General features: G+C 56.2%; 2 protein-coding genes across 2 annotated transcripts in view; both read right to left on the minus strand.

The window, feature by feature from the left end:
* Positions 1-174: 174 nt before the first annotated feature.
* MYBPH (myosin binding protein H) lies at positions 175-8,695 on the minus strand. Its single transcript, XM_008577635.1, has 11 exons — positions 8,476-8,695; positions 8,237-8,371; positions 7,342-7,509; positions 4,826-4,914; positions 4,267-4,462; positions 3,976-4,115; positions 3,243-3,402; positions 2,032-2,168; positions 1,686-1,872; positions 1,347-1,397; positions 175-442 (listed from the first exon to the last, which is right to left on the minus strand). The coding sequence occupies exons 1-10, from the start codon at positions 8,684-8,686 to the stop codon at positions 1,381-1,383; spliced, it is 1,440 nt and encodes a 479-aa protein (XP_008575857.1). The 5' UTR covers positions 8,687-8,695; the 3' UTR covers positions 175-442; positions 1,347-1,380.
* A 3,251-nt stretch (positions 8,696-11,946) lies between these two features.
* Positions 11,947-19,211, minus strand: part of CHI3L1 (chitinase 3-like 1 (cartilage glycoprotein-39)) — an 11,022-nt gene continuing 3,757 nt past the window's right edge. The window contains exons 2-10 of the mRNA XM_008577641.1: positions 19,097-19,126; positions 17,946-18,147; positions 17,370-17,426; positions 16,334-16,484; positions 15,428-15,549; positions 14,189-14,312; positions 13,519-13,701; positions 12,767-12,883; positions 11,947-12,584 (exon numbers count right to left, since the gene is read on the minus strand). Coding sequence (XP_008575863.1) covers positions 12,444-12,584; positions 12,767-12,883; positions 13,519-13,701; positions 14,189-14,312; positions 15,428-15,549; positions 16,334-16,484; positions 17,370-17,426; positions 17,946-18,147; positions 19,097-19,126 — 1,127 coding nt within the window. The 3' untranslated portion in view covers positions 11,947-12,443. The remainder of the gene's footprint in view (positions 12,585-12,766; positions 12,884-13,518; positions 13,702-14,188; positions 14,313-15,427; positions 15,550-16,333; positions 16,485-17,369; positions 17,427-17,945; positions 18,148-19,096; positions 19,127-19,211) is intronic.

A 19,211-nucleotide genomic window follows, 5' to 3' on the forward strand; every position in this document is an offset into this window, starting at 1 on the left:
TGCCAGGAGTAGAAGTGTGGTTAGCCAGGGGCTGGGTGAATGAGGGGGCTTCTGAAAAGTCTCGCTCAATAAACCCTTTAGGTTTGGCAGCCATATCTGGATTCAGCCCCCATGGTGACAGCACCTCCCCCTTCACGCTGATGCTGGCTGTCACAGAGGCCCCCGCACAATAACACCACACACCTTTATTTGAGTGCTTGTCTCCCAGGGCACAACTCTGCAGGTCATGGCAGTCTCTACAACTCTCGGGCCCCTGTGCCCAGGAAGCCTGGCCCAGGGCCTGCCAGGCCCTCTCCTGAGCTCTGGACTTCAGTCTCTAGGGAGAGAGGCCAGTAGGTACCAGGGGAAGTTCCACCAGCCATCGCTATGGAGATGGGGGTCTTGGGTATCTGTGGAGTCTGATTCTCGACCTGGGGGACCTGACCCCTCAGACCAGCAGCACCTGGCAGGGAACATGCTTCATGAGCCCCTGGGTGAGGCAGAGCTCAGCTACACACCCGGGAGGGGTGGGTGGGCAGTGGGGAGCAGCACCCTCTGCCCTTTCCAGGCCCCCCTCCCTTGGGCCTAGTGCCCAGGTCTCAGCTCTGCCCAATGATGTTCTAGATACTTCCTTACTCATCCAGAGCCTCAGAACCAGCAGGGGAAGGAAGGCAGGTCAGGGACTGTTGTCCCCACGTTGATGAGGAAACAGGTCCAAAGAATGCCCTAGCCTAAGGCCGCTCAGAGCCAGGACCAGACTCCTACCCTGTGACCATCGTCTGCTGAATCGCCCCCCTTCTGGGCCGCCTCAGCATGGCCCGGCCCTGCAGGGTTACCTTGTGTCTCTGGACATGCGAGTTACTTGCCTGTGGCTGCAGATCTGTATGCAGAGCTGACCACTGCCTTCCCTTCTCATTCCCCCCCGCCCCCCGCTCAGCCTCCTCTCTGCTTCTGTGCCACCGCAGAGGTGGCAGGGGGAGTGGGTCCAGCCATTTACCTGTCTCCTCATCACAGCCTCCTCCCGTTGCTCTTCAGTGTGTGGCTGAGGCTGGAAGGAATCCTGTGGGTTAGATCTTGGGGAGGAGGAGGGGGAGTGGGAGAGGTTGGAGGCTGCATGCCCTTCCCCCACACTGGGCCATCCTCCCACTTGGAAAGCCACTCAGGCAGCCTGACCTTGGGCTTTACCCCCCACTGCCTCCTGCCTTGATTTTCAGCTCTCAGCTGCATCTAGTCCAGCTCCCGAGAGGTGGCTTCTCCTGTTCGCCTATCCATGGGAAGGTCCCTAAGGAGCCCCGCCCCCCGCTCAGCCTCCTCTCTGCTTCTGTGCCACCGCAGAGGTGGCAGGGGGAGTGGGTCCAGCCATTTACCTGTCTCCTCATCACAGCCTCCTCCCGTTGCTCTTCAGTGTGTGGCTGAGGCTGGAAGGAATCCTGTGGGTTAGATCTTGGGGAGGAGGAGGGGGAGTGGGAGAGGTTGGAGGCTGCATGCCCTTCCCCCACACTGGGCCATCCTCCCACTTGGAAAGCCACTCAGGCAGCCTGACCTTGGGCTTTACCCCCCACAGCCTCCTGCCTTGATTTTCAGCTCTCAGCTGCATCTAGTCCAGCTCCCGAGAGGTGGCTTCTCCTGTTCGCCTATCCACGGGAAGGTCCCTAAGGAGTATCCATGGGAAGGTCCCTAAGGAGCGGCCCTCCTGAGACCCTCACCTTTGACCTCCAGCCGGCAGTCCACGGATGCCTCCCCCAGCACATTGATGGCCTTGCAGGTGTAGACCCCAGAATCAAAGGGGCTGGGTTTTCGAATCTCCAGGGAGCAGACCCCTTGCTCAGAGAGGGCGCGGTATTTGGGATCTCCCTGGATGTTCATCTTGTTTTTCATCCAGATGATCTTGGGCTGGGAGGCAGAGTCAGAGAAGAGCTGGGGAGAGTGTGGGCTGGGACGGGGCTCTCGAAGGCCATCCCCAGGCTTAGGAGGAGATGCCCGGAGGATTCCTCAACCCTGCTGCCCCCACCTGCCCCCTGGCCCAGGGCACATCAGGGCCTGGCTCCTCACCTTGGGTGATGCTCGGACACTGCAGAACAGCTGAGTGCTGTAGCCAGGAGTAGAAGTGTGGTTAGCCAGGGGCTGGGTGAATGAGGGGGCTTCTGAAAAGTCTCGCTCAATAAACCCTTTAGGTTTGGCAGCCATATCTGGATTCAGAGGAGAAAATGGGGTGGATTTGAGGTCTGAAAAGTCTCGCTCAATAAACCCTTTAGGTTTGGCAGCCATATCTGGATTCAGAGGAGAAAGTGGGGTGGATTTGAGGTTATAGGTGTGGAGAAGACTAAATGAGGACTGACATCATTGAGGATCTTTGGGGAGCAAAGCATGGCTATTTTGCAGGAACTTAGAGATAGAACATCTCAGAGAGGCAGAGGAAAGCCGAGACCGGGCCTAGGTGGGTCAGGGCAGTGAACAGAGAAGAGTGGGCAGGAAAACGAGGATCTTTGGGGAGCAAAGCATGGCTATTTTGCAGGAACTTAGAGATAGAACATCTCAGAAAGGCAGAGGAAAGCCGAGACCGGGCCTAGGTGGGTCAGGGCAGTGAACAGAGAAGAGTGGGCAGGAAAATCAGAGGTGCACCGAGCTTGGCAGGAGGTGGGGACCAGTGACTCAGAGATGCCACATTTCACTCTGTTTGTCTTTGGACACCTGACTGGCTTTCCTTTTTTAAACAAAAACTTTTTCCTAATTCTGTGCAGCTCAGGCTGGTGTTCAAAACGAGTGCATCTTCAGCCCACAGAGGCTCTGGATGGAGAAGGGCCTCGGAGCATGTGGGGTGACAGGGAAAGAGGGCCGGCTGCCTGCATGGAGCAGTGACACCCAGATCGCTCTTGGCATCTATGTGGTGTTACAGTACGGTTGGGAGGTTTGATATTTTAGCAAACTCGCCAGGCCACCTACCCACAAACACGTTGCCTTTCAGAGTAGTTCCCCTGGGACACTGTGCCTGAGATCCAGAGCCTGCTAGGATATTTGCAGCCACATGCACTTTAGAATAAGTACACAGCTTCCCAAGGGACACCTCTCATTTGCACGGGTTTGCTCTGATGTGTTTGTTAAAATCAATCAACCACATCCATTACTTTATAGTTCGGGTGCGTGCACAGCTGTGCAGCAGGAGGCAGTGAATGTTCCTGCTCCCAGCAGCCCGGAGAAGGCTGCGGAGACACCGAGGAAGAGGCGGACACCTGGCTTGGTTCCCAGCCCCGGGCCAAACCCACCTGCCTTCTGGATGTGGGCGAGCTCCTTGGTGACGGCGGCCGAGGCACTGAGTCCACACAGGTTTTCAGAGAAGACTCGGAAGGAGTACGAGTTGCCGACGATGAGGTCGGAGATGGTGCAGGTGGTCGGGTGGTAGCGCTCCAGTACTGTGAACCATTGCTGCCGGGACCGGCCCTGTCACCCTCACCTCTCACCCCCATCCTCACCCTCCCTGCTCACCCTGTAGCTCCTTCCTCAGAGGGGCTCATTCCCTGCCTCCGACCCTGGTAGGCTGGACAATCCAGCTTTGGGCCTGAGGGATTTTGAATTGGAGAAGTGGCCCCTGGGTCACTCAGGTGACCTCTCTGGGGTCCTCAGAATTCTAGAGCCTTACTACTCAAAGTGTGGCCCACAGGCGTGCAGCCTCAGCATCACCTGGGAGCTTCTCAGAAATGCAGGATCTCAGCCCCACCCCAGGCTACTGAATCACAATCTGCATTTTAGCAAGATTCCCAGGAATTCACATGCACATTAGGATTCAAGAAACATGGCTCCAGAGCTTGAAAGGCCTCAGAGAGACCGTTCAGCCCTCCCTGCAATCTTCAGGAGGACACCGAAGTCCAGAGAGGGAAAGAGTCTTCCAAGGCCACACAGGGAGTCGGGTTAAAGGTAGTTAGACTAGACTCTTACTGGGATGGGCTGTCCTGGCCACCTTGGACACTCCTACCCTGACCTCAGCCCCACCAGCCTCACCCCTGTCTTTTTGTCCGCCTTCTGCACCGTGTAGCCCAGCAGCTCTGTGTTGCCCGTGTCCTGCGGTGGTGTCCACTCCAGGGCAGCATTGCAGCCCCAGACATCCAGCAGCTTGATTCTGCCGGGGGGTCCAGGTTTCTCTGCAGGACCAGAGTGTGAAGGGAAGGACTGTGCGGGCTGGGCCTGCCACACAGTCTCACACCGAAGATGTGGCCTCAGCCACACGTGCTTGGCCTGCCCCCTTAGCTGTCTGGGGTAGGAGATGGGGCCCTGGGTCCCCTGGCCTCATACCAATCACCAGGATGTCGATGGCTGCCTTGGCCTCCAGGCCTTCCAGCTGCACGGTGAGCTCATAGCGGCCCGAGTCAGAGCGCTGGGCCGAGCGGATGAACAGGATGGAGTCCCGGTCCCCGGTGCGCACGCTCACCCGCTGGCTGTCCAGGGTGTGGCTGTCATGGGTCCATGAGGCCTGAGGCTTCGGCTTCCCCTGACAAGGAGGAGCCCATAGGGTGAGTTCAGGGAGGTGCCAGCACCCCGATACCCCCCTCTAGCTGCTGGGGTCTCTGGAGCCATGTCCTACGGAGCCTGCCCCATTGGTCCTTCTCAGGAGGGGGCAGCTGTGGTGGGAGCCCCAGGTGCTGCCCAGAACCACACGCTCCAGGTGTCCAGCCTGCCCTGGGGGTCCCCCCCTCCTGCCCACAAGCTGGAGAATGACAACTGAGTCGTGTGAACGATTGAGAGGCTGAGGCTGTCTTTATGGCTCCCACGCAGAACCCCCGGGGGAATTCTGACATTTCCTAGATTCTGCTGACATACCTCAGGCTCTTACCTTGGGTGGAGGCATACCCACCTGGAAGGGGATTTGCAGGTTGATAGTCTCTCCCACCTGACGGATGTAGGTCTGACGAAGGTGGCGTGGGACGCGGATCTTGGGGGCCTCTGCATCGAAGCGAGAGTCTAGATTTAGCATAGCAGTGAGGTAGCCGGTTGGGGCTTCAGAGGCAGGGGTAGGGGACAGCTGGCGAGGACTGCTGGCTGGGCAGGAGGGCTCCTGGGTGTGTTCTGGCTGCCTTGGGCTGCCTCCTTGTGGGAAGGGTGAAGCTTTCCCTCCTGAGATCTAGGGGCCCGATGCCCTGAAGGCCCTCAGGGAGCTGAGAGCCGGGAGGTTCCAGGGAGGTCAGGGCCTCCATGGTGTGAACTAGTAAGCATCCCGGGCACTCCGTTAGCGCCTCGACCCTGCCAGGCTGGGATTTGCCTTGCAGCCCAGGCATTCCCAGGCTCCAGATGGGCCCCAGCTGGCTCTCTGTCTTCCCCTGGTGGGGAGCAGGTGCTGCACCTGTCAGACTGTACTGCTGGGAAGGGAACAGTGCTGTCCTCCTGCTAATCCAGCTCCCCCACTCTCCACCAGCCGAGGACTTTCAGAGAAGCCCTTGTGAAACCCTGTTTGCCCATTCCTCGGTCCCCAGGCACTATTGGGAGGATTAGGATGTTTTCTTTCCTAATGAGCAGGAGCAGGTTTACTCCCTCCTTCCTCTGTCACCTCTACCACAGTCTTTTAATCTCACAGATGAGAAGTCTTTCCTGATGCAGCCCGATGCTATGGTAGGGACCACCTTCCTGACCATCCCCTAATCAGGTGCAACCACTGAAGCCACTGGGCATTCCCAGAGAAGCTGTGGCAGCCACTGTCCCTGTGCCCGTGGGTGGGTGCTGGGCTGTGACTGAGGCTCCTCAGCAGCAAACAGGTGGCAGCAGCTGGTTGGTGGTGCACAGGGTGCAGGAGGAGGAGACAGTGAGAAGGAACACTGTGTCTCTGAGGATTAGCTGAGCAGGCACTTGGCTCTGGCAGCACCAGGCATGGAATGCTCTTGGGGCAGCTGCAGGGGGCCGGGAATGCTTGGCAGCTCCAGGTGGCCAAGGAGGGACAGCTGAGCAGCCAAGGATCCCGGACAGGGCCCCACCCCGCCTGCCCATGAGGAGCCTGGCTGCTCCCCATTTGTTCACAGCCTCCTACCCCTCTTCTCTCCAGGAAATCCCCTTCTCTCCTGCCAGAGGAATCTTAATGGAGAAGTGGGTGCTGAGTCTGGCTGGCTCCTTTGGCCCTGGGCCTCAGAGGCCTCTCTGAGTCTGAGCTCTCTGGAGCCCTGGGAGAAGGCCTAGGACCCTTCCAACCTGGAGGGCTTCCTGGCATCTCCAGGCTAAGTCAACACATTTATAGTGCAGCTGCTGGGTTGGGCCATGTGTCACCCAGACTCAAAGGCTGGGAATGTCCTTGGGTTTTGAAAACCACCAGAGAAGATGTTCTGCAACCTGGCAGGGCATGAATGGTCCTGTGAGGGCAATCAGATTCTGGGACAGCCACTAAAAACATGGGTGACCTTGAAGGAGTCCCTGGGTCCCTTGGGATCTACTCGGCTGGGATGGACAGCCATGACTGTCTTCAAATTTAAGCTCCCTAACACCATGGTTCCTATGTGTCTCAGGCCTCCGAGTTGAGTATTTCCTCTAATCCAAACTTGACCCCTCCTGTGGTCATGACACCCTCTCCTTCTGCTGGCCTTGTCCAAAACTGTGGGACTCTGCCAGGAACCATCCATTCCCCTGGTGGAGGAACAAGAAGGAAGGTCAGAAGGCCTGGGCCACCTGCTCGCCTGTGTCTCTCTTCACCTTGGGGCCCTGTGCTATCCCCAGACTTCAGATCAGACCAAATGACTCACTGACATTAACAGACTGAAACCCGATCAGGTCTGGGAGGGGAGTGAGGGTAGGACTGAGGCTGATGCACCCTGCAAATAGAAATATTAGCAATGGGGACAGCAGCTGGACTCCAGGTCCCCAGTGCCCTCTGGGGATGGAGAAGCCTTCATGGGCTTTTTGCAAACCCTTTTCTTCCCACTAGGGCCATAGTGGAATGAAGGGCAAGCCAGGTCTTCTCTCTGTTCCAGAACCTTTGGGAGAATCTGGAACCCAGGCCATAGGAAATGGGTAAATAATGGGAGAAGACGAGCTTCCATGGCCACTGGAGGGATTAGGATTAGCTCAGAGGAAGAGATGGACTCTTAGCATTGGGACCCTGAGACAGATGGCCCAGGGAACTTGATCTTTCACTTTGGGCATCAGGAAGCCCCTCCCCCAATGCTCAGGGCTGGACCATTCAGGGAAATGGCTTCTGTGACCTCCAGAGGCCCCTTGCTGCTGAGGAAACTGGAACTTTTCTTAAGGCAAGATGGCAATAGCATGTGGCTTGTGCATGTGTGTGGGATGGGGAAAGGACCACCTGGTTTCCTCTGCCCACTGGCCTCAATTTCCCCATTAAATAAGGTGCCTGGAAAGGGCTGGGGAGCAGGAGGCCAGGATGGGCATTACCGATGATCTCTCGGATGTGGACGAGCTGGTCCAGCACGGCCGGCGGGCCGGCCCCTGCAGAGCTCACTGCAGCCACGCGCAGGAAGAACTTGTCTCCCAGAGCCAGGTTCCGCATGGTCTGCTGGGTCACCATCATGGGCCGGTCATTCACAGGCACCCACTCCGAGGCTGAGGGGAACGGAGAGAGTGTGAGGCCTCGGTGACACCGCCACGGGCACCCTTCTAATGGGACTTCCCTTCTCACTGGTGACCTGGGGAAGTGGACCTCGCTCTCAGGGCCTTATTTCCCCCTTGCTCCCCTTCCCTGACTTGTTACTGTCAAATGGCTTCAAAGACACCTGATGTTAGAGTCCTGGCATGGTGGCCAGAGAGGGGGTTGCTGAAGCCCAGAGAGGGTTGGACATATTTGCAAAGTCACATGGCAAGGTGGGGGCAGAGGCAGAGGACAGGCTGAACTTGGCTGCAATGGGGGGACAGCGGCCACAGGAATTTGACCCGTTTCTTTTATCTCCTCACTGTCTCTCACAGACAGGGCCCCTCTCCAGCCCCTATGCTGTCCACCCCTGCATTCCCTCCCCACCAGGGTCCTCCGAAACTCAGCACCTCCCGCCCTTCTAACCAGAGCAGTGCCCAGGGTCCCCCACCCTTCTGTTGCTCAGAGGCCCCTGCAGCTGGAGAACGAGGGGCTCCCGAGGTCCTCTGGACATCCCCTGCCCTCAGAGGTAGCCTGGCAGGGTAAGGGGTGGTAGGTGGGCAGGTTGAGGGGAGTACAGCTTGCACTCCCTCCTTCTGTATCTGCCCCAGACAGACCAGACTGCAGGGTCTGGCTGCTTGTCTCTGCCGCCCTCCAAGCCCACCTCCCCCAGGTGTATGCAGGGCTCAGCCCAGTGCTCACCTCCCTCTCTGCAGAGCTCCAACACGTAGCCCTGGAGTCCCAGCCTCCCCAGCTCCTCCGGGGGCTCCCAGCTCACGGTCACAGAGCTATTGCTCACATCCTCCAGGGTCAGCAGCAGTGGTGCACTGGGGACATCTGAGGGAGAAGCCAGGGTGAGATGGAGAGGTACGTAGCCAGGAAGCTCCCTGCCACTGCCTGCACTCCTGCCTTCCTCCTCCACGTGCCCCGCTTCTGGTCACCTTCACTTGGGGGTGCAGGTTTAGTGGCTGCGGGGGCTGCAGGGGCGGGGGCCTGAGAGGCAGGGTCCTGTGGCTCGGGAGCCTGCTCTTTGTCAGCGGGCTCTGGTGCTGCCACTTCTCCTGAAGGCTCGGTGGTGGGCACCTCGGTGGTCTTAGATGCAGTCTCCTCTGGACCATAGTCAGGGGCCTCAGAGGTGGCTTTTCCCGTCATTGCTTGGCTGGCTGGCAGCAGCAGAGAAGGTCAGCAGTGGTGGGTCTGGGTCTCCAGGGTGCCTGGGACACCTAGGTCCAGGCTTATATAGTCAGGGGCTGCCCCACCCCTAGCAAACGATTCTCAGCTGTGGGGTCAGGTCAGGCGGGGGACTGGGGGGTGGGGAGGCACCCAGGCCAGGAATAGCTCTGGGGGAGGAACCACAAGGGCCCCTTGAGGAACGCACTACCTTGTCTATCACCCTGACTGGACCTCGGCAGCCAGGGTGCCGGTGCCCAGCTGCGGGGAGGGCAGAGACGGGTGAGATGGGACATCGATGGGGGCCTGTGCCAGGTGTCAGGGCAATGGGAGGGAGAGCTTCCATCTGGAGAATGAGCCCAGATCAGGCTCTGAGTGTCTGGCCTCTATGGGGTCATTTGTGCCCAGGGCTTCTCACACTGGGGGCTGGGGCCAGATAGCCTGGTGTGCCTTCCCTGTGAGTACCTCCAGCTCTGCCCCCATGATCCCCACTCCTCTGTTCCCCACAGGCCCCAGGGACTCTCACCTGTGCTGTATGAGGTTGAGGGCCTTAGACAGGTAGGGAATTGAGGTGCCCAAGGTGGGGCTGGCCAGAAAAAGGTCCTCCAGGAAGCCCCAGGGACTCTCACCTGTGCTGTATGAGGTTGAGGGCCTTAGACAGGTAGGGAATTGAGTTGCCCAAGGTGGGGCTGGCCAGAAAAAGGTCCTCCAGGAAGGAGGACCTCTGGTTCCTGTCTCTGTTGGGGAGGTTGGTAAGGATCTGACCCCCCCTAAGGTCTGCTCTGGGCCTCAGTTCCCCATGTATTACACAGAACCCTTAGCCCTTGGAGGTGAGATAAAGTCATAGACAGATCTTGAAGAAACCCTTCTGGAGAACAGAATTCTGAAAACTACACTGATTGAAGCAGGGCGCGGGCATAGGTGTTCCCAGGGTGGGAATGAGACAGGTATGACCAAATTTCTAATCATTGACTGATTCATTCAATAAAACACTGAGATTGGTAGTTATCTAAAAGGTGTAAGATACCCCGTGTCAGGGAGGAGGGGAGCAGCAGGAGCTGTCGTTGCTGGTGGGAGTGTGGATTGGAGCAGTCACTTTGGAGAAAGTGAGATGGTGCCTAGTAAAATAGACACCATGCCCACTCCATGACCCAGCAGTTCCGCCCCTAGAAACCCCACACACGTGCATCGGGAGACCCAGATGAGGACGTTCCTAGCAGTATTATTTGTAAAGCCAAAATCTGGGGTAAAACAACTGGTCCTCAGCAGTGGGATGGACTAATAACTGTGTAGTATTTATGCAACTATGAAGCAAAATATGGAATAAAATGAACCAACTCCAGCTGCATAAAACAACATAGATGATCTTATGGACCCAACGGTGAGCACAAGGGAGAGGCCCACGGACGTGGTGTGGTCTCATCTGCATTGAATTCAAACACAGGCAAAACCTGGCTCTCTCCTTTCACGCCCATCCGTGGGTGCTGAGACCAAAGAGGAAAGCAAGGTCAAAGTTCACACAAGTTAGGGTAGTGGCTGCCTGTAGTCAGAGGGACAGGGACGTATATGATTGTGGAGGTTTCAGGGATGCTAATGAGCCTTCATTTCCTGTCCTTGGTCATTACACAGGTTTTCACTACATAGTAATTCTTTAAACAATACATTCGATGCACCCTTTAGCATGTATGACACATCCCACGATTTAGAAATAAGCACGTAATTTATTTAGGGCCCTCGGCCGCATGCCCTCGCCCCCTTCCTGGGGATAGAGGGAGACGAGTGTGGCTGCCTCTCAACCCGGGCTTTCCTTGCTGGGGAGCGGCAGTGGAGGGCCTGGGGAGCCTCCAGGTCAGGCCCTGCCTGGGTGCCCATGTTCTCTGTCAGGTGACTCAGTGTCCTGCCGGGCAGGGAGCAGTCCCTGGAGACCCGATCTTCATCCCTGGCCTCTGACTATGCAGCTATAAGCGAATGTGACTAACCCTGCAGGACCCTGAGTCAGCCCTGGAGAGCCTGTCCCAGGCTGGGGGGAGGGTAGCCCCAGGGGAAGGGGGTTGGCTGCCCAGGAGGGTTCACAGCACTGTGTTTTCAAAGACCCTTGTTGGTGGGCAGACAGCGGGCAAGGAGTAGGGAAGGCTTAGACCTCCCCCCTGCCCCGCAGCCAGCAGTGAAATGCCAGGTAGCCCCCAAGGCTCTAGCCAAGTTCTTGCTTTCTGTGCCTTTAGCAGGGCTGTGACCTTGGGATCAGTTGCTCTGCCCAGCTCCAGCGGTTCAGATTTCAGGGCCGCCCATAGTAATTTCCTTCCCCGCGCCTCAAACCAGAGTTAGAAACCATCAGGCCAAGTCGTAATTAGTCCAACTCACAGATCATCCACGTATTAGGGAATCCACAAGTAAATTCTCTTTAGTTTTGGAGTTGTGTATCTGGACTTTGTTTGGATAAAGACATGTCCAGAGCCCTGAGAATTCACAGAAGCCTGCTGAGGGCATCTCTGGCCTCACAAAAGTTGTAAAACTGGCTGGTCTTCCAAGTCCTTCTCAGCCCAGCCCAGCCCATCCTCCCCCCACCTGGTGTCTCAGGCCAGCTTGAGCAGAGGTGTTCTGATATACACATGAGTTGAGGGATGAGAGTGGGGAAGGGGCCAGCACAGGGATGGGGTCTAGGCTGCCACAGCAGGGCCACCGACAGACCCCAGCCCAGCAACGGAATGGGCTGCCTCTGGTCACTGGGAGTGTCAGGAGAGGCTGGAAGGCCATCCCTCAAGTGCCCTGTGGAGAACCCAGCCCTGGGAGGCAGGGAGGGTGCTCAAAATGACATCTGCATTTCCTTCTGGCCCCGAGGGGCCAGGATTCAGTGTTCTCTAACCTGTTCCTGTGGTCAGCTCCCACCACCTTCCCATGGGTGGTAAGAGATGAATTGAGATTAAAAGGCTGTTTTCCTGGTGCCTGATAAGCCTTCAGGAAACAGAAAAGTCTTCTTTCAACAGGGACTTAATTTAGAAGTCTGGATGGCAAGGACTTTAATATCTAGAAAGCCATCAGCCATGCTTGGGTTAAGTCCGAGGCAGGTGAATCTGAGGAGGCTGGCCTCCCAGCGGGGCTCCCCGGGGCTGGCAGAGGACATGGTAGCCTCACTTCTGCAAGCTCAGGACTCCCAAACCTCAGAGAGAGGAACCCAGGAAAGATGGGGGTGAGCCCGATGGGTCCCGTGGATCCACACAGATAGACTGAGCCTCGAGCCAGTACACAGTTAAACTCTTGTACTTTATTGAGCAGCTGTGGAGTTAAGAAAGGAAAGTGGGTTAAGAGACACGATTACATTCCTAAGTGAAGGTTTAGGCTTTGTAGAGGGTATAATTAGTATGGCCACTGTGTCTTTGGCTACTTGGTGGTAAAGCTTGACCAAGATAGTGTCCTTTGGTAAGGAGGGCTGGGGGTAAGGGAGTTGAAGAAATCCTCTCATGCCAGGCTTATGGTCTGTGAGCATTTTCATTAATCAACAGGTATGTTCTGATCGTGTGCTGGTCCCCAGGCCCTCACTGTCCCCGCAGTCCCACCCCTGCCTCCCTGTCCGCCAGGGCTGAGCTCAAATCTCAGCACTGGGGCCTTTGCACAGGTTCCAAGGGAGGGAGACTGAAGCTCAGCTGGAGACTCAGCAGAGCAGGTGATCAGGCTCCCGGCCAGCTGGCGCCAGAGGCGGTGGGGGCACCTTTGGCCCCCACTGTGTGCAGAGGACAGAGGGCTAAGCCGCAGCAAGCGCATCCTTGATGGCACTGGTGAGAGGGAAGCGCAGATTCTGGCCACAGAAGGAGCCCTGGAAGTCATCCAAGTCCAGGGCCCACACCATGGCTCCTGCCAGCTGCCTGCTTCTCAGGTACCGCACCTGGCAGGGGAGGCCCAGAGAGCAGGGCTGGGTTCCCCAGGTTGGGGTGTGTATGGGGGTTGTGACTGCAGGCACCTGAGACACACACACAGGGAGCCCAGACCAGCCCTCCACGGGATCTGGTGCTTGCAGCAGGGGCTCCCTCTCCCTTTCCACCTAAGGCGTGGCCTTGGGAAGCCTACCTTGATTTTGACGCTGTCCTGGTCGTCGTACCCCACCCACTGGTTGCCCTTAGTGGCATAGGGGACCTGCTGCCCGAGGAGTCTGTGGACCGTGGCTCCGTGGAGGAAGTCACAGATCTGAGCAGAGCACAAGGCAGGGACAGCGTGGGGAGTCCTGCTGAGGCTTTGCAGGTCACCAGGTAATGTCACTCCCTAAATCTCTTGCAGCCCCTTGCTTCACTCTGCAGCCTCATTCTCTCTGCAGGCTTCATGCAAATTTGTGTGAAACAGATGCAAATGTCCCGCAGTTGCAGGCTTCATGTAAATTTAGGTGAAACAGATGCAAATGTCCCCGAGTTCTGCTGAAGTCTGAGGGCTTTAAGGAGGTTCTGACTTGCTTCCTCCACCTTCAACAGAGGTGTGAGGCTGAGACCAGCCCAAGGCCACAGAGAGCGGCGGAGAATGGGCTGGAACAAAGAACCTGCCTCTTGGCCATTGCTCTTTCCTGGGCTTGAAGGAAGACTCCAGCTAGCTGGCTAGAGGGATATACCCGGAGCTTGGTGGTACAGACTGTGTGTCTGCTCCTGCTGGAGACTTTTAGTTGCAAAAGGCCTAACTTTCCTCCTCCTTCCTCTTCCTCAGGAATGCTGTGCCAACTGAACATTTTTTTTTATTCCCAAAGGAGAAAAAGTGGGGGGTGGGGTGGAGGATCACCTTCCCCGGGGCTGCTGGTGGTGCTGGGGGAATCTTACCTTCTCCCCCAACTCCATTACCTCATAGTAGGCGAGGATCCCTTTCTCCTTGGTGAACTGGCCTGGTATTCCCTGCCCCAAGACTGGAGCTCCGACACCCGTTTTAGAAGAGGCCAGAGTGAAGCTCTTCCCGAAGGTGGGGATGCCCATCACCAGCTTATTGGCCGGGGCCCCCAGCCTCAGCATGTACCCCACAGCATAGTCCTGGGTGGGGGTAGGACAAGGACAGTGCAGTTAATACTGCCACCTTGACAGGTGGGGTATAGTTGTGCGGTGCATCTGGGATTCCTGTTCCCTCTGGGAACCGATAATGTCAGTTTAAAATTAATATTATAGTTTCATTCTTGAAAATATCCTTTTAGGCATAGGAAGGGATTGTTACTATTTTACAGGTACAGAAATCAGGTTGTACGGCAAGTGAATGGCAGGTTGAGGCTAGATGCCCACCTCCTCAGGCCCCTGCCTCTCTCCATTCTGCCCTCTGCCTTCACTCAGTCCACCCTGCAGTGGGTATTCCCGGAGCCATGGAGAATGCACGGACTCTGGGCCTCAGTTTCCTTATCTGTGAAATGGGCCTCATAATCCCTCTTTTGCAGGACTGTACCAAGGAATAGATGGGTTAGTGTTGAGCACTGGCACGTGGCAGGTCTCTGTGGCCCCCTCCTGGCCCTCCCTCCTTCCAGGTACTCACAGCATTGCTGAATCTGTCAGGACTTGCATCCACCTGGCCTCGGAACAGGGGGCTGTGATGTGCTGTGGCCTGGTGCCAGTTTCCATGAAAATCATAGGCCATGATGCTAATGAAATCCAGGTGTCTGGGGAGAAAGAAGATGGAGAGGGAGGTGGGAAATTAGAAAAGCTCTGGACCTTATATCCAGGGCCCCAGCAGGAAGCAGGCAACTGACAGGCCATTAACCCAAACCGCAGTAGTTCCCAGTCCTGGCTGCTGGACCACCTCCCCTGTGCTGTTCCAGGGTGTGGGCTCAGGTCCTGCGAATGCACTTAAGGCAAGGATGGGTTATTCTGTTAGCCCCAGCTCACGCTTGGGAGCTGGCCACCCCCTCACCTTACTGCTCGTCTCCTGCCAAGCTCATCTCGGTGAAAGCAAATTAAAAATAGCATCAACAGACAGCCTAATGGGGAACAAGCAGGACCAAAGATGGCCTGACACACCGAAGTGGGAGGAGGTGCTCCACACCCGCCCTGCCAAGGGGACTGCAGGTGGATTGTGTGAACATGAGCTGCAGAGACTTTTGGCACGTGGCTGAGAGCCACCTCTTTCCCACCCTCTAAGTGATCAGTTTAAGCACTGAGTCCGAGTCTACACCTCCTTAAGACCCTAACGAAGATTCTAAAGTCATTTTGAAGAGTCTTTGTTCCTTACTCCTGGGTTTCCCAAGACGCATGCCTTTGCTGTACGGAGAGATCAGACTGCTGGCTGTAGACTGGCTGTCCTCTCATATATAAGGGGCTGGGCGAACAGGAAAGGGGGTGCCTGTGTGTCTGAGAGCACTTTGAGGATGGCCCAGCATTCTAGAAATGAAAGGTATTATTGCTGCTGTGTTGCCTCTCTGGGGACTAGCACCCTGCTCAGCCTGGCATGGAGAAAATACCCTGTAATGGCTGGTGGATTTGTATAGCTTTTTCCACTTCCTGTTCCAAAACAAATTCATAGCAAATCTCTCAAGGTCAACAACACCCCAAGAGAAAAAGGAAAGCAGGGATTCTTATGCCCCATTTGACAGATGGGCAAATTGAGGCACAGGGTGGGGAAGTGATTTGTTCAAGGTCACGCAGTGACGTTTGGAAGATCTGAAACTAAAAGCCCAGTCTCCTGAGTCTACCTCGAATGCTAGGGCAGGGTGGGGGGAAACGGGCTGTCTGCAAGGGCCTCTGCCTGCAAGGGGAGGCTGCCTGGGGTGAGACTCACTGGGATATCTGGGCGATGTCATAGCTTCTGTCAATCTGGACCTTCCCTGCAGACAGCGCTGCACTGAGCAGAAGCTGCTTTGTTCCTGCCTTGGCTTCCTTTGCAAATTCAGCCTTCATTTCCTGGATGGGAGACAGGCAGGTGAATGGAAGGGGCCCAGGTGGCCTGAGAGGGAGACTTGCCAAGGGAGGCTGAGTTCTCTGAACACCTCGATGACCTTCCCTGAAGGTCTGATCCCCAAACCGCCTGGGCAAGTGGAAATGATAAAATGGCCCATCAGTGGGCCCATCTTCAGGGCCACCCATCCTTTTCCTAAAAAACTGTTTGGACAAATCTTATCCCAAAACTGCATGCACACCCCTCAGCACTCAGTTATTTCCTGTTCTGGGGGCTACTGGAGCAGTGGGTGATCCCAGCTGGCCCACAGATGATGTTGGAAGACATTCATCTTTTGGTATGTGCTGTCCCTGGTACGTGAAATCACACAATGAATGGTTAGTATTGGCATTGTGCACAGTTTGTTTAGACTCCCGCTCTGCCACTGGGTAACGGAGATGGCTGGGCTGCCCCCAGACTGAGCTGAGTGCCACCGGATGCAGCATGTGCTGGGCAACGGGGCTGAACAGTGGACAATGGACACTGCACCAAGTGGGCAGTGATGAGCAGGGGCTCTGCTCAGTCATGACCTTCTGCCCCTCAGGACCCCACCCTGCCTCACTCCCTGTCACAAGATGCCTTCCTTGCTGTGTGAGATCTGCAGGGCACGGGGTCCAGGACCCTGCAGCGAGGAAGCTGAAGTCCCTCTCTGCCTGTGGTTAGGAAGACATCAGCTGAAGACAGCTTCTAGCCCACCCCACTCCCTGATGCGTGCCCACCTCCCTGCTCTTTCCTCGACCTGACCAGCACCTTGATCAGGGTGGTGAAATGCCGCTTGTCTCTCCGTCCAGGGTAGAGCCAGGCTAGGTCCAGACCATCAAAGCCATGGGTCCGCAGAAACGGTGGCACTGACTTGATAAAAGTCATGCGACTCTGGGTGTTGGAGGCTATCTTGGAAAATCTAGGACCGAAATCACCTCTTATAGTATGCTTAGCACTGATATACTAGGTGCCTTGGCTTTCTGGTGGAGTTTCCAGGGCCTGGGGAGCCAGGAGCCTGAGCTCACACCGCTCTTGGAGGGCATGGATGGGACAGGACCCACCTCCGGGCATCTTAGAAAGAGCATGTGCTTTGGAGCCAGACACCCCTGGTTTCCAAGCCTGGCTCTATCATTTACTAGCCAGCCACTTTGAGCAAGTTGTAACCTGAGTCTCAGTTTCCTCATCTGCAAAATGGGGATAATGATAACATCTCAACCTGCTGTCGGGAGGATGACGTGTGATGACGGTGGGAAGGGGGACCTGACACACAGTAAGCACTCGATAAGTGGGAGCTGTTATGGCCATACCCTACCTCCTTATCAAGCCCTGCTCCAACTCTCCCTACTCCAGGGAGTCCTCCCAAGGTCTCTACACCCCCCAATTTCTCCGCTGGTTTCCCTCCCTCTCTTTCCAGCCCCTACGGCAGTAGCCGCAGTTCTCCGTTCGCAGGTCTGGGAAGTAGTGAAAGCACTGGCAGGGGTCAGGAGATGCACCGTGAACTTGCTGTGTGACTCTTGGTGGGGTCTCTCTCCCTCTCTGGGCTCTGTTCTCCTCACTGCGTGTGAGGCAGTTGAGATGCACCGTGAACTTGCTGTGTGACTCTTGGTGGGGTCTCTCTCCCTCTCTGGGCTCTGCGCTCCTCACTGCATGTGAGGCAGGCAGGCAGTTCCCTGAAGACCAGTTAGGCCTGTGTGCCTGACCAGTTTGGTGCCCGGTAACCCCATACAGTGGGCGGGAGAAGCCCAGGCCTCTTCCTTCCGATTCCATCGTCCTCGATAGTCCTGCCACCGGGGATGACTCCTACCTTTGAGAGCCAAAACTCCATCCTCCAACAGACAGGAGGGTCTTCAGGTTGGGGTTCCTGTGGGGCACAAGGAGGTTGGGGGGCAGGGATAGAATGAAGTTGTTGTGACACTGGGTGGCCCCATGTCTGGGATGCCATAGTAGGTTTTTAGCTTGGGGTGAGAGGCTGGATTAGGCCTCTGAGGACTCCCAACCCCAGTATTTAGTATTCTAAGAGGTCACAGACTTTGTGGGACGCTGTCCATTTCTGTTCCCCCAGCGGGGAAGACAGAGTGCTGCAAAGTAAAGCCGTGAGCATGGCTCCTGCTCCCTAGAGAGGCACCCTCAGGGGCAGGAGAGGGCTCCCTTTCGCAGGGGAGCTCAGCAGTGCCTTCTACAGTCTACTCTGTCATCACCCCACATACTGCCCAACACTCACCTTCTGCACCTCCTACCATTGAAGCCAAGGCCCTGCAATCTTCCACCCAGAGGTGGTACTGGGGCCCTCGCCCGTCCTCCTGGGCAGGGTTGCCCTGCCCTGGGACCAGCCCTGCTAACCCTCAATCTTCCTCCTCTCCTGGCCAGCCCATGGCCCAACCTGTTCTTGAGTGCATTCAGTGTGTCATAGAGTGTCACGTCATTCCACTCCCAGGTGTCGATCTCATTGTTGCTTATGTTGGCAAAGCTGTAAACGATGTGGGTGCAGAGGAAAGGGTCGATGGCATCTGGAAAGCAGCTCCCATCACCTTCCCGGTACTGGGACCAGCTGGTGTAGTAGCAGACCAGTTTGTATGGAGAGCCTGAAGGAGAAGTCCGAGGTGGGGTCCAGGCCAGAATTTAGCAAGGGACCCTCTGGTAGAGCCCAGAGCTGAGCACCAATGGGAAGGGGGAGAGGGGGACCAAGGTGTGAGCAAAATCAGAATTTTAAGTGCAAGGGACTGGCTCAGGTCCTCCTGCCTCTGGGGAGTTTCTTGTCCGATGAAAACGAGGCCTGTTCCGAAAATGCTTAGAAAAGACCAAATGCAGTGGATGACTATAATGCAGACCAAAAACAGGGCGCTGTGGGGGTGAGGGTGGGAGCTGATGAATGAAGATAAAATGGGACTTGGTTCAAGTACGGAAGGCTTCCTGGAGGCAGTGGCTTTGAGGAAGAGGAGGGACCCAGCCCAAGACAGCCGCTATCAGAAGACCCTGGCCTCAGACTGGAGGCTTTTGGGACAGGCAGTGGGGTCCTTGGTTTGAGAGGGGCTCTGGCGCATCTTTTCTCTGCCTCCAGGTGAGAGTGGCCCTCACTCATAACCCACCCAGAATGCACCCAGCAGTCCCCGGCTCCTTCAGCATGTCCCCCAAGCTGGGGCTCGACATCCCAGTGGAACAGCAAGTTGTTCCTCTCTTCCAATTCTAGCTCCTTCTGCTGCCAATTAAGTCCTTTCTGGCCTCTTGCTTACAGAGGAAGGAGGCTACCGGGCTCGCGTTAGTGGGTCCCATGGGCTCTTAGTTAAAACTTTCACTGAGCCTGAGCCTTTTAAAGTTTGTTATTTTGAAATTTTCAAATATACAGAAGAATAGAGAATAGTAAAATAAACATCTATATACTTATCGCCTCGGTTTAACAAACGTGAACATTTCTGAGCCATGTGAATCACAGAGAAACTGGAAAAATGCTCCCCTCCTGCCAGGAGCTCCTCCACACCTGCCCCGGGCCCTCACCAGGTCTCCCAGGATTTAAAGCATTTGGGGGTTACTTACAGCACTGCAGCAGCAACAGGACTGCAAAGCCTGAAGGGAAATCCAGGATCAGACCCCCTGCAAGTGCATCCCTCCCTCCCACCCTCCCTCCCTGGCTGTGCTCTCCATCCCCCCT

Source organism: Galeopterus variegatus, unplaced genomic scaffold (assembly GCF_000696425.1).
Source record: "Galeopterus variegatus unplaced genomic scaffold, G_variegatus-3.0.2 Scaffold1554, whole genome shotgun sequence".
Classification (NCBI taxonomy): domain Eukaryota; kingdom Metazoa; phylum Chordata; class Mammalia; order Dermoptera; family Cynocephalidae; genus Galeopterus; species Galeopterus variegatus.

What these genes read in the sequence shown, in the direction of transcription:
- MYBPH (XM_008577635.1), bottom strand. Translation starts at nt 8,686, where the DNA reads ATGACGGGAAAAGCCACCTCTGAGGCCCCTGACTATGGTCCAGAGGAG. An exon ending in ACCTGCACCCCCAAGTGAAG is followed by an intron (nt 8,372 to 8,475) that starts GTGACCAGAAGC and finishes CTTCTCCCTCAG; the next exon opens with ATGTCCCCAGTGCACCACTG. An exon ending in CGCCCACATCCAGAAGGCAG is followed by an intron (nt 2,169 to 3,242) that starts GTGGGTTTGGCC and finishes CTCTGAATCCAG; the next exon opens with ATATGGCTGCCAAACCTAAA.